General features: G+C 48.1%; 1 protein-coding gene across 1 annotated transcript in view; it reads left to right on the forward strand.

Moving 5' to 3' along the window:
* Window positions 1-12,215, forward strand: part of CDS2 (CDP-diacylglycerol synthase 2) — a 50,676-nt gene that overhangs the window by 10,521 nt on the left and 27,940 nt on the right. The window contains exon 2 of the mRNA XM_079987533.1: window positions 5,978-6,111. Within this exon, the coding sequence (XP_079843659.1) occupies window positions 5,978-6,111 (134 nt within the window). The remainder of the gene's footprint in view (window positions 1-5,977; window positions 6,112-12,215) is intronic.

Consider the following 12,215-nt stretch of genomic DNA (forward strand, 5'->3'; position numbering starts at 1 on the left):
TTTTAATCTGTGATATTTTAGTGTATTTTTGGTTTCTATGGAAGCCGCCCAGAGTGGCTGGGGAAACCCACCAGATGGGCGGGGTACAAATAATAATTAATAATAATAATAATAATAATAATAAGCTTGTCAGGGTCCTTGGCTAGCCTGTTCCCCAATGTGTTCATTTTCTGCAAGCAGGGAGTGCTTCTTGTGTTGTGCAACAATCCTTGCTGTGAGCCCTGATGAGGCACAGCCCAGGTGGGCTGCCTTGGGGAGAACTTGGCTGGTGTCACCTGCTGCTCTGAGTAAGTCTACAGGTGGATGCTCAGCACTGTTCACCAACCTCACCATGGCAAGTGCTTTCTACCAGCTTTTCCTGGTTCAGCAACTATGGCCGTTCCTGGACAAGGATAGCCTGATCATTGCGGTCCATGTGTTGATAACTTCGAGGATGGATTGCTGCAGTGTGCTCCAAGTGGGGGCTGCCCTTGGTTCTTGTTTGAAAGCTCCAGGTGGTGCAGAATGTGGTGGCCAGGTTGCTGATCAGAGCTTCTGGCTGAGAACATGTGGCGCTCTTGTTGAAGCATCTTCTGTTGAGCCAGGTTCATGGTCCCTGCATTACTTTACAAAGCCCTGAACAACTTGAGTCCAGGGCACCTGAGGAATCTCCTGAACTCTCATATTGCAGCTCAATCACCGTGATCATCTGCAGGAGCATCGTTCGTTGTTCCCAGAGTCTCTGAGGCTCCTTTCACAGCAAGAGAGGGAGCCTTAAGCCAGTGTTACCGTCCCTGTCCTGTGGAACACTCTGCAAGTAGAGATTCAGCAGGTGTCTTTTCTGCCAACTTCTAAATGCCTGCTGAAAATCGTCCTGTTTAATCAGGCCTATGCTGGCAATCCAAGAGTGAATCTTTCCACAGTGCTTAATTGATGCCTGTTTTAAACTTTTTTATGGGTTTTATTGTACGGTTTTTATTGTTGTAAACCACATTGATGTAGGTTTTATGACATGGTGGTAAAAAAATACTATTTTTTTAAAAAAATATTTTTTAAAAAATAATAATACATAAATGATCTGGCCACCCTTTTTCTCTTTGGCTTTGCTGCCATTTAGAGGCTCCTCCTGTAGCAAACATCTGTATCCACCTTCGAACTTGGGGTTTCTGTTTGGGCTGTAGGTTTTAGCATTGCCTTAAGGGTAAAGGGACCCCTGACCATTAGGTCCAGTCGTGACTGACTCTGGGGTTGCGGCACTCATCTCGCTTTATTGGCCGAGGGAGCCGGTGTACAGCTTCCGGGTCATGTGGCCAGCATGACTAAGCCGCTTCTGGCGAATCAGAGCAGCGCATGAAAACACCATTTACCTTCCCTCCAGAGTGGTACTTATTTATCTACTTGCACTTTGATGTGCTTTCGAGCTGCTAGGTTGGCAGGAGCAGGGACCGAGCAACGGGAGCTTATCCCATCGCGGGGATTCGAACCGCCGACCTTCTGATCAGCAAGTCCTAGGCTCTGTAGTTTAACCCACAGCACCACCCATGTCCCTTTAGCTTTGCCTTACTGGCAGCAATGGTCATCAATTTGGTGTTAGGGTATAATTCCGTTCCACCTTAAAAGGGTACAGGCATGACTATTGTGTGTCACATGCCTGTTTACTTCCAGCACAGATCTGCTGGGAACTTCCGTTTGTATATAGCTTTTGTGTTGCTGCTGTTTTGCTGGAGACGAAGGGAAGCAGACATGTTTTCCTCTGTTCCTGAACTATGCTGAATAAAATGCTGTACATTATGCTTACACATTTCTCTGTCCGCCTCTTCTGCTGTGAGAAGATTTACACACTCTGCTGACAGTGTGTGCATGGGTCTCTAAACGTATCTGAGGCTCGTGTTGCTGATTGATGTTTTCCAAGGGAGACCGGTGATCGGCCAGCTGCCGGCCGGTGGCTGAAGCCAGCTGGGGGCGTCTCCCCGGCAGTATCCCAACACTTGGATGGCTTTACTAAAGGATTGGACAAATTCAAGGAGGAGGAGCAGGTTATTGATGGGTACTAGCCACAATAGCAATGCTCTGCCTTCATGGTAAGAGGCAGCAATGCTTCTGAATATCAGTTGCTGGAAACTGCAGGAGGGAAGCGTTGCTTTTGTGTTTGGTACCTGCTTGCTGGCTTCCTATAAGAGGCATCTATTGGCCACTGTGAGAACAGGATGCTGGACTAGATGGGCCATTGGCCTGATCCAACCACCTCTTCTTAAGTTCTTATGTAGTCCTGCATCATCTGGAGGGCCAAAGGTTAGCCACCCCGGTCTACTAGCATAGTAATGATTCTCAGGTCAGCTCTGCTCAGCTCTGAACTCACTTCGAAATTTTGGATTTCATGAGGGTTACTGTGGTGAATCAGGCTTGAGTCACCTGTTTGTAGTTTCTCGTGGAACGTTGGAATCTAGAAACAGCACTGTTCCAGACCATTGGTCTATCCATCTCTGCAAATTCTCTCCATCTTTCCCTCCCTCCAGGTGATGAGGATGGAATCGGGCACCCTTTGCAAAGCAGCTGCTCTTCCACCAAGCTGCTTCTCTTTCTCTCCCCGTAGGCTGCTGGTGAAAGCACAACTGTTTGCGCGCATGATTTTAATAACAAATCACCATAATTCAAATTCTCTGGATTGATAATATTGACATTCCTCCTGGGTCCAATCAGAGGGGTTTTTTTTGTGCGTGTGTGGGATTATAATGCTTCGTGTTTGTGCATTGACCCAGTTGTGTAAGAATTGCCAGGAGCAACGGAGCCATTTTCATCCTGGCGCGTGAGAGCAGGAGGTGGTTGCCATAGAAACTTCTGGGATGGACCAGAGCACAGCACATCAGAAAGCAGCCAGCTTGGTTCCCTGATCAGCTGCTTGAGCCAGCGATTTGCAGAGGGACAGCTGCGATTTGCATGGTGATGGAAAGGTTGGCAATTAGCAAGCCCCTCCACTTCCGAATTTTTACTCCTCCCACCCACCTCTCCCAGTCCTATATTAAGCACAGCTCTGAGTAATTAGCAACAGCTTTCTAAGTCAAGAAATCAATCCTGACATCTTTTGTTTGGGTTTGTGATTCTTCTTTATTCAGTTCCATTTCCCCCACCCACTGTTGATTTTATGTATCTACCGTATATTTCGCCCCATAGGACGCACCGGCCCATAGGACGCACCAAGTTTTTTTGGGGGGAAATAAAGAAAAAAATTTTTATTTTCCCCCCAGGCACTTGTGGGGCCGGCAGCGGGGAGAAGCGCTCTTCTCCCTGCCGCCCGCCTGCAGACCAGGTCCGGGGACAGCGGGAAGACGCGCTGCGCCTCCCCGCTGTCCCCGGAGCTTGCGGGGCTGGCAGCGGGGAGAAGCACGCGTCTCCCCACCGTCAGCCTCCTAACCACATCGGGAGACAGCAGGATGGCGGCGTTCCGCCTCCCCGCTGTCCCCCGACCTTGTGGGGCTGGCGCTGCGGCTCTCCTGAAGCCTGGAGAGCGAGAGGGGTCGGTGCGCACCGACCCCTCTCACTCTCCAGGCTTCAGTGAAAGCCTGCATTCGCCCCATAGGATGCACACGCATTTCCCCTTCATTTTGGAGGGGAAAAAGTGCGTCCTATAGGGCGAAAAATACGGTATATCTTATGTCTCCCACCTTTCCCCCCAAGGTGATGTACACAAATTAAATCAACACAGATGCCATGCATACTGCAATTCTGAATAATCCTTTTTAGAGAGGAGGGGAGGGGGCAGTGGGGATGAGCCCATGAAACCAAGGAGGCCCCCCCCCCCCCCGAAAAAACCTTGGGAACCGCTGGCTTAAACTGTGGTTTACGTGACATGCAAACTGGACCAGTGTTTGTCCTTTGCTTTCAGTTGTGAAGTTTTTATTGATTGCTCCTTTTTATGTCAGCACAAATTTATATTTTGGGGGATGGAATGTTCCTTTGGATTCTGGATTATCTTTGCGCGGTCGGTCAGTGGCGTAGCGTGGGTTGTCAGCACCCGGGGCAAGGCAAGTAATTTGCGCCCCCTAACCCGTGGATTTTAGAGTGAGTGAGCCAGGTAGGGGCAGAGAGCTGCGAGTGCGAGCGCGCGCCCCCCCAGATGTTGCGCCCGGTGCGGCCAGCCCCCCCTGCAACCCCCACGCTACGCCACTGCGGTCGGTTCGGAAACGACTTCTTTTTGCAGCCAAGACATTGGATAGTGGGAACTTGGCTGTCCTTGTCCATTCCAGATAGAATACCTCAGAAGATAGTGATCTCTCCTTTCTTGAAGGATTTTAAGCGGAGGTTTGGGTCGCCACAAGGGATTCTTGAGCTGGGCTGCCTGCATTGTCAGCGATTGGATGAGATGGCACTTGGGGGTCCATTCCAATTTTACTTATCTAATAATAATAATAATAATTTATACCTTGCCCTCCCCAGCCAAAGCTGGACTCAGGGCGGCTAACACCAGTAAAATTACAGCAAAATCATAATAGGGGGTGGAAAAAACAATTTAAAATACAGGTTAAAATGCAATTTAAAATGCAGCCTCATTTTAATAGTAGCCCATAAATCAAGACCATTAGGGGAGGGAAACATAAAGGTCAGACTGAGTCCAAACCAAAGGCCAGGCGGAACAGCTCTGTCTTGCAGGCCCTGCGGAAAGATGTCAAGTCCCGCAGGGCCCTAGTCTCTTGTGACAGAGCGTTCCACCAAGTCAGGGCCACTACTGAAAAGGCCCTGGCCCTAGTTGAGGCCAATCTAACCACCTTGCGACCTGGGACCTCTAAAATGTTGTCATTTGTGGACCTTAAGGTCCTCCGCGGGCCATACCAGGAGATATGATTATGGCTGCTGTTGCAATTCCCTGATGGCTTGAGGCCATCTTTGCACTTTGGGAAGCTGGTACAATGACTCTTTCCGTTGCTGATACGAAGGAGAACTGTGGCTTTTAAATGAGTACATAATATACAGTGCCAATGCCAGCATATATATTATATCTCATTTTCTGTTGATGTTATCAATTTTCTACCTGGCGAGGGCCTCCTGAGGTAAATGCATCTACATAATAATGCAGTTTAAACCTTGCTGGAAGGAAGAGCGGCTGATTCCTTCCTCCCTCTGGTCCTGATCTCCTCTCAGCATTTGAGTTGGTGCTGAGGTCTTGTACATTTGCATGCACCCATCTCGCTCTGGGACGAACCCCTTTTCTTCCTCCTTCCCATGACTTGCTTTAACCTAAACAAGGTTTGAAGAGGGTCATTGCGGCGATCACACAGGGTCCCCGGACGTTTAACGGTCTATTGATCCCTTTGCCACCACTGTGCTCGCTTCCCTGCTTCCACCAACCAGTTACTCTCTGGTAAAACACTGAGTCCAGTCAGTTGTTAAAAGCGAACCAAAAAAACCACCAAGTTTACAGTGGTACCTCAGGTTACATACGCTTCAGGTTACAGACTCAACAATAGAAAATGTCCTTTCATACTGCAACACGGTGTGGGACGCTGGTTTGACATCAACTGATAGGAAGTGCCCACAGAGGGTGGTGAATACAGCACAAGATATTATGGGCTGTCCCATGAATCCGCTGGATAACATCGCGGAAGAACGTTGCCTCAGGAGAGTGAGGAAAATTCTCAGGGATGATTCACACCTTGGCCGGCACTTTCTTGATCTCCTGTCCTCGGGCCGAAGATATAGAAGCATGACTAGTCACACCAACAGGGTAAAGAACAGCTTCTATCCATGGGCTGTTAGGCTGCTGAATGAAAAGATAACAACAGGGCAACTGACTTTTGGGTTTGGTGTGTGTGTGTCAGTAAACAAGTGGAAATTAAGACTAAGAGAGCTGAGTGGGGGCTGCTCGTGTAATCTCACTGTATACAAGTTGTACAATAAAGTATTTAAATTTAAATAACAGCCTTTGCATGTGTGCAGATGGAAGTCCTTCACCCTGACCCCCCTTGCTTCTTTGCATTAAACCTTTGCCTCTCTCGTCCTGCAGGAATCAGAGTTTGAAAGCAAGCTGGATGGAGAAACGGCGTCGGACAGCGAATGCAAATCGGAGATTGCCCAAGCAGCGCCGGTGGATGACACCCCAGAGGTCCTTAACAGGGCTCTCTCCAACCTGTCCTCCAGGTAAATGCTGATGTCAAAACACACTCAGGCATTTTGCAGCAAAGCCCACTTTTTATTTATTTTATAAAATTTATATACTGCTTGATATTGAAAAAAATCACAAAAAGCATGGTTTACAAAGAAAGGCAAAATAATAAAAGGATGAATAAGAAGAATCAATAATGATTTAAGACATTCAAAAACTTAAAATTGCAGTGGGCTGAAAACAGATTAAAACTCGCACCAGCTTCCTTAGCATCTGGGTAGGCTTGTTGGAACAAAAAAAGCATTTAGCCGCCACCAGAAAGAGTACAGCTCTATGATATCCATAGGCAGGGAGTTCCAAAGTGTAGGTGCTGCCACATTAAAAGATTAAAGTTCTTACAAATGTGGAACAGGCGTCATGGGGCACCTGTGGGACTGCCAGCTCCGTAGACTGGTCAAATGGAGTAGAGTGACCTTGCAAGCATTTCTCCCTCCCAAAGGGGGAGCTGAAAGGGTGCTTTATCTAATAGTTGTGGTGTCATAGCTCAGCTGAGGAGCGGGTGCCAAAATGGCAGTGGCCTGTATGCAACCAGGACACCCCACCCCACCAACGTCCCCATATTTTATTTCAGAAATCCTACAGACGTGTTATGAGAGGCTGGGCCCCCACAAACAGCACAGGCATATAGGAAGCTGCTTTATACAGAGTCAGACCATTGGTCCATCTTGCTGAGTATTGCCAACACTGACTGGCAGCTGCTCTCCAGGGTTTCCAGCAGCCATCTCTCCCAACCTTGCCTGGAGGTGCAACTGGGGGTTGACCAGGGGCCTTTTGTTCGCAAGGCAGATGCTGTACCACTGAGCTCTGGCCCTCCCCAACAAATACTGCTTGGTCCCCACTCCCATCAAGGCTGGCCCAAGATGCTTTGGGGGTGCCGGAGGCAAGAAATTGATGTGGCACCTCTCTGCCCACCCCCTGCCCCGTCTACTAAGGAGCAGGGGGCATAATCTGCCTGGGCTCTCCATTGCTCATGGCTTGTGTCTACAGAAGAGGTGTATCCATGCGACGGTCACCTCCAGGCTTGATCATTGAAATACTTTATTGTCCCTTGTACAACTTGTATACAGTGAGATTACACGAGCACCCCTCCCCCCAATCAGCTCTCTTAGTCTTAATTTCCCTCATTTACTGACGCACACCCACCAAACCCGAAAGTCAGTTGCCCTGTTGTTATCTTTTCATTCAGCAGCCTAGCAGCCCACGGATAGAAGCTGTTCTTTACCCTGTTGGTGTGACTAATCATGTTTCTGTATCTTCTGCCCAAGGGCAGGAGATCAAGAAAGTGCGGCCACGGTGTGAATCATCCCTGAGAATTTTCCTCACTCTCTTGAGGCAACGTTCTTCCGCTATTTCAGCCAGCAGATTCACAGGACAGCCCATAATATCTTGTGCTGTATTCACCACCCTCTGTAGGCACTTCCTATCAGATGATGTCAAACCACCATACCACACTGTGATGCAGTATGATTATTGTAACTCACTCTACGTGGGGCTGCCCTTGAGACTGACCCAGAAACTCCAGCGGGTGCAAAATGCCGCGGCGAGACTCCTTACGGGGTCCTCGCCCCGGGATCACATTCACCCGGTGCTATACCAGCTGCACTGGCTCCCAGTGGAGTACAGGATCAGGTGCTGGTTTTAACCTTTAAAGCTCTATACGGCCTAGGACCTTCGTACCTACGGGACCGCCTCTCCTGGTATGCCCTTACGGTCTACAAATAATGACACCTTGGAGATCCCGGGCCATAGGGAAGTTAGGCTGGCCTCAACCAGAGCCAGGGCTTTTTCGGCCGTGGCCCCAATCTGGTGGAATGCTCTGTCACAAGAGACTAGGGCCCTGCGGGACTTGACATCTTTCCGCAGGGCCTGCAAGACAGAGCTGTTCCACCAGGCCTTTGGCCAAGGCACAGCCTGACCCCTTCCTTTGGTAATCCTCACAGAACTCTAGCCCAATGGTTGCCATTAATTTGATTTTAGAATGCTGTGTTACTTTTATTGTTGTTAGCCGCTCTGAGCCCAGCTTTGACTGGGGAGCGCGGGATAGAAATAAAATTATGATCTAGATCAATGGAAGTAATAGTGCCACTGTATTCTGCTCTGGTCAGACCTCACCTGGAGTACTGTGTCCAGTTCTGGGCACCACAGTTCAAGAAGGACACTGACAAACTGGAGCGTGTCCAGAGGAGGGCAACCAAAATGGTCAAAGGCCTGGAAACGATGCCTTATGAGGAACGGCTAAGGGAGCTGGGCATGTTTAGCCTGGAGAAGAGGAGGTTAAGGGGTGATATGATAGCCATGTTCCAATATATAAAAGGATGTCACATAGAGGAGGGAGAAAGGTTGTTTTCTGCTGCTCCAGAGAAGCGGACACGGAGCAATGGCTCCAAACTACAAGAAAGAAGATTCCACCTAAACATTAGGAAGAACTTCCTGACAGTAAGAGCTGTTCGACAGTGGAATTTGCTGCCAAGGAGTGTGGTGGAGTCTCCTTCTTTGGAGGTCTTTAAGCAGAGGCTTGACAACCATATGTCAGGAGTGCTCTGATGGTGTTTCCTGCTTGGCAGGGGATTGGACTCGATGGCCCTTGTGGTCTCTTCCAACTCTATGATCCTATGATTCTATGATTCTATATTATTTATATTATTATTATTACCCAGTGGGATGGGCCTCTTCCTGCATGAGCCTGCCTGTGCCCCCGGGGTGTCAACAGATGCTGTTCTCCATCGGCCACTTCACTCTGGAGTGCAGAGGGTGACTGCGATGGAGAGGGCCTGGAGTGGTTTGCCTGGCGCCTTCTGTGATGGCCCCTCTCTGCCAATAAAACCTCTTTTTTGTTGTTCTTCTCTTAGGCCTGCTCTCATTAGCCTCATGCAAGACTGATCTTGACATTTGGCACGTCTTCTGCAGTGGCTCATATGCTTTTAATGAAAACCCTTTAAGAGAGTTTTATTACGCTGAGTGGGATTATGTGATGAATTTAGTTCTCCATATAATTAGGCACATTTCCTCCCCCCGTGATATTTTTATTGCATTGTATAAGTTTGCAAAGCAAAAAAGAAAGCAATGTAAAGCATAAGGGCATCCGTATACAGGATGTTTCTTGTCTATTATTATTATTATTCCTTATTGTTTTCATTTTCAGCTTTGCAAACTTACAAAATCGATACAGGAAAACTTAACTGGGTGAATTTGAGAGAAGCCATGTTTTGTTTTTGCTGATTTGGCGTTTACATTGTAGCGTTTCCGTTGTATTATTTCTTTGTCGTCGTCATCATAAACTTTATTGCACTAGCCAAAGGCCATGGCATCATTCACAAAGGGAACAAAGAGAGAAGCAACAATAACCATAAAAACCATAAGAACATTAGGCACTGCAGATACAAAGAACCACAATCACTTCTCCCAAAAATTATTTATTGCATACGATAGAGTGGCAAGGGGTTCTCAGGTAGAATGTGCCAGCTTAAATGTCCAAATCACCTTTGCAATTGACCGCTATTTTATCTAGTTCTTTTCTCCTGATCTTCTTAGCTGCCAACGCATATAGTACTACTTTATAAGTTACGAAGTCATCAGTATCACTCAGCAGCCATTTCCCCCTTTCCGCCCTGTTCAAGTGTGTTCTATTCGTGAGCAGGCGTTTTATAAATCGGTCTCTTGGTTCTATATATAGCGGGCATTGCAATAAATAGTGGTGCAGGTCCTCTACGTGAGGTTGCCCACAGAGTCTCTCCTTGTACTGTATTTTGCCATACTGACCATCCACCACCACCAAGGGCATCGATTGGAATCGTAATTCTGTGAAAGCGATTCTTAGTACGGCAAGTGGGGGCTTTGTCAGATAACTAGCTCGGATGTGCTCCGTTTTGATAAGTTTATTTCTTTGTCATTCCTAATTTCTGCTAAACTTTTTTTTGTACACTGCCCAGAGGGCCGAGTTATGGAACAATGGCCAAACAGTAATAATTAGTAATGACTTTAAATGATTTGGAGCATGACGGTCCTCGTTTGCACGAGTGATGCTCCTGGGTTGCAGGGGGTTTTCCTCGGCCAATACTTGCTAGATGGAGGCTGTCACTGAGCTGGGGCCCTCCTCCCCAGGGCTCACTTGTTATTTACAGTGGTACCTCGGGTTAAGTACTTAATTCATTCCGTAGGTCCCTTCTTAACCTGAAACTGTTCTTAACCTGTAGCACCACTTTAGCTAATGGGGCCTCCCGCGCTGCCAGAGCACGATTTCTGTTCTCATCCTGAAGCAAAGTTCTTAACCTGAAGGACTGTTTCTGGGTTAATGGAGTCTGTAACCTGAAGCGTATGTACCACTGCATTTACTACTCAGCCTTCACCCTAAGGTCCCAGTGTGGGTTACAGCATTAAAAAAACAATACGAAAAGCAATCTAAAGCAACTTACAGTCAGAAAAATAAAAACATGCACCTCAGCTGCCAAAAGCCAGGGGGAGAGGTGCATCTTCAACATCCTCCAAAAGCTGTACATTGAAGGTGCCAGGGCCACCTCTCTGGGCAGGGAGTGGCATAGCTTAGGGCATGGGTAGGCAAACTAAGGCCCAGGGGCCAGATCCGGCCCAATTGCCTTCTAAATCCAGCCCGCCGACAGTCCAGGAATCAGCGTGTTTTTACATGAGTAGAATGTGTGCTTTTATTTAAAGTGCATCTCTAGGTTATTTGTGGGTCATAGGAATTTGTTCATCTTTTTCCCCCCTCCAAAATGCAGTCCAGCTCCCCACAAGGTCTGAGGGACAGTGGACTGGCCCCCTGCTGAAAAAGTTGGCTGACCCCTGGCTAGGGCATGGGTAGGCAACCTAAGGCCCGGGGCCGGATCCGGCCCGCTTGCCTTCTAAATCCGGCCCACGGACAGCCCAGGAATCAGCGTGTTTTTACATGAGTAGAATGTGTGCTTTTATTTAAAATGCATCTCTGGGTTATTTGTGGGGCATAGGAACTCGTTCATCTTTCTTTTTTTCCCAAAATATAGTCCGGCCCCCCACAAGGTCTGAGGGACAGTGGACTGGCCCCCTGCTGAAAAAGTTTGCTGACCCCGGGCTTAGGGGCTGCCACAGTGAAGGCCTTTTCCTAGGCTGCCACCATCCGCAAACCTCAGGGTGGAGGAATTATCAGGAGGGTCTTCTCTGCTGATCTCAGCACCCAAGAGGGTCTGCAAGGAGAGAGGTGGTCTTTCTGTTTCACTCCCATTATTCCGACCTTATTGGGGGCCCATGTCTGCTGCCTTCCCCTTCCCACTCCACTCCACCCTCCTGGTTGAGCTGCTTTGGGCTTTGGATTGGTGCCCCCAGAAGCCCCAAATCATATTTGACTTTCTTGGAGACCAGGAACCTGGTGCAGTTTTGGTATGAGCCTACAGTACTTTTTATAAAGTTTTATTTATGACGCACTTAAGAGGATTTTTCTTCCACCTTTCCAGAACGTTGCAAGGCAGCTCACAGCAAAAACCACAACAGCGGCAAAAACACACACACCCAGCTGTAACATTAAGAAACACTAAAAGCAGCCAGTACAGTTTGAAATGAGGCAGCAGATAAAAGCCACTTAAAAGGTGCATTTTGAAGCTAGCATTGCAAGGAAATTAAAATGCGAAAGCGTTATTATTGTGTTCCTGCATGTCAGTTAGATAGTTTAAAATGGGGAGGATCAGAAGCGGCTAGAGGCGACAGAAGAAAATGGTTGCACAAGTGAGAATTTTGTTGTTGTTTCTCTTGTATCCAGGAAATATTTTCCGGTTTCGGAACTGCTTATGACACCTCCTTGTTCACCACCCAAGCAGACCAACAGGGTATCCTGTGTCTGGGTATCAGGCAGGCTCTCCTGTGTCTGGAATGAGAACTTTGCATATGGAGATGGGCATTTAAGAACCTAAGAATCTAAGCAGAGGCTGCTGGATCAAACCGGTGGCCCATCTGGTCCAGCATCCTGTTCTCACAGAGGAGGCCAACCGGGTGCCTCTTCTGGGAAACCTGCAAACAGGATTCGAGCATGTGAGCCCTCACTTCCTGTCAGGGAACTGACATCGGAGCCAGAAGTGGAGGCAGGGCTCCCAAGCGA

Source organism: Podarcis cretensis (assembly GCF_951804945.1).
Source record: "Podarcis cretensis genome assembly, chromosome: 8".
Lineage (NCBI taxonomy): Eukaryota > Metazoa > Chordata > Lepidosauria > Squamata > Lacertidae > Podarcis > Podarcis cretensis.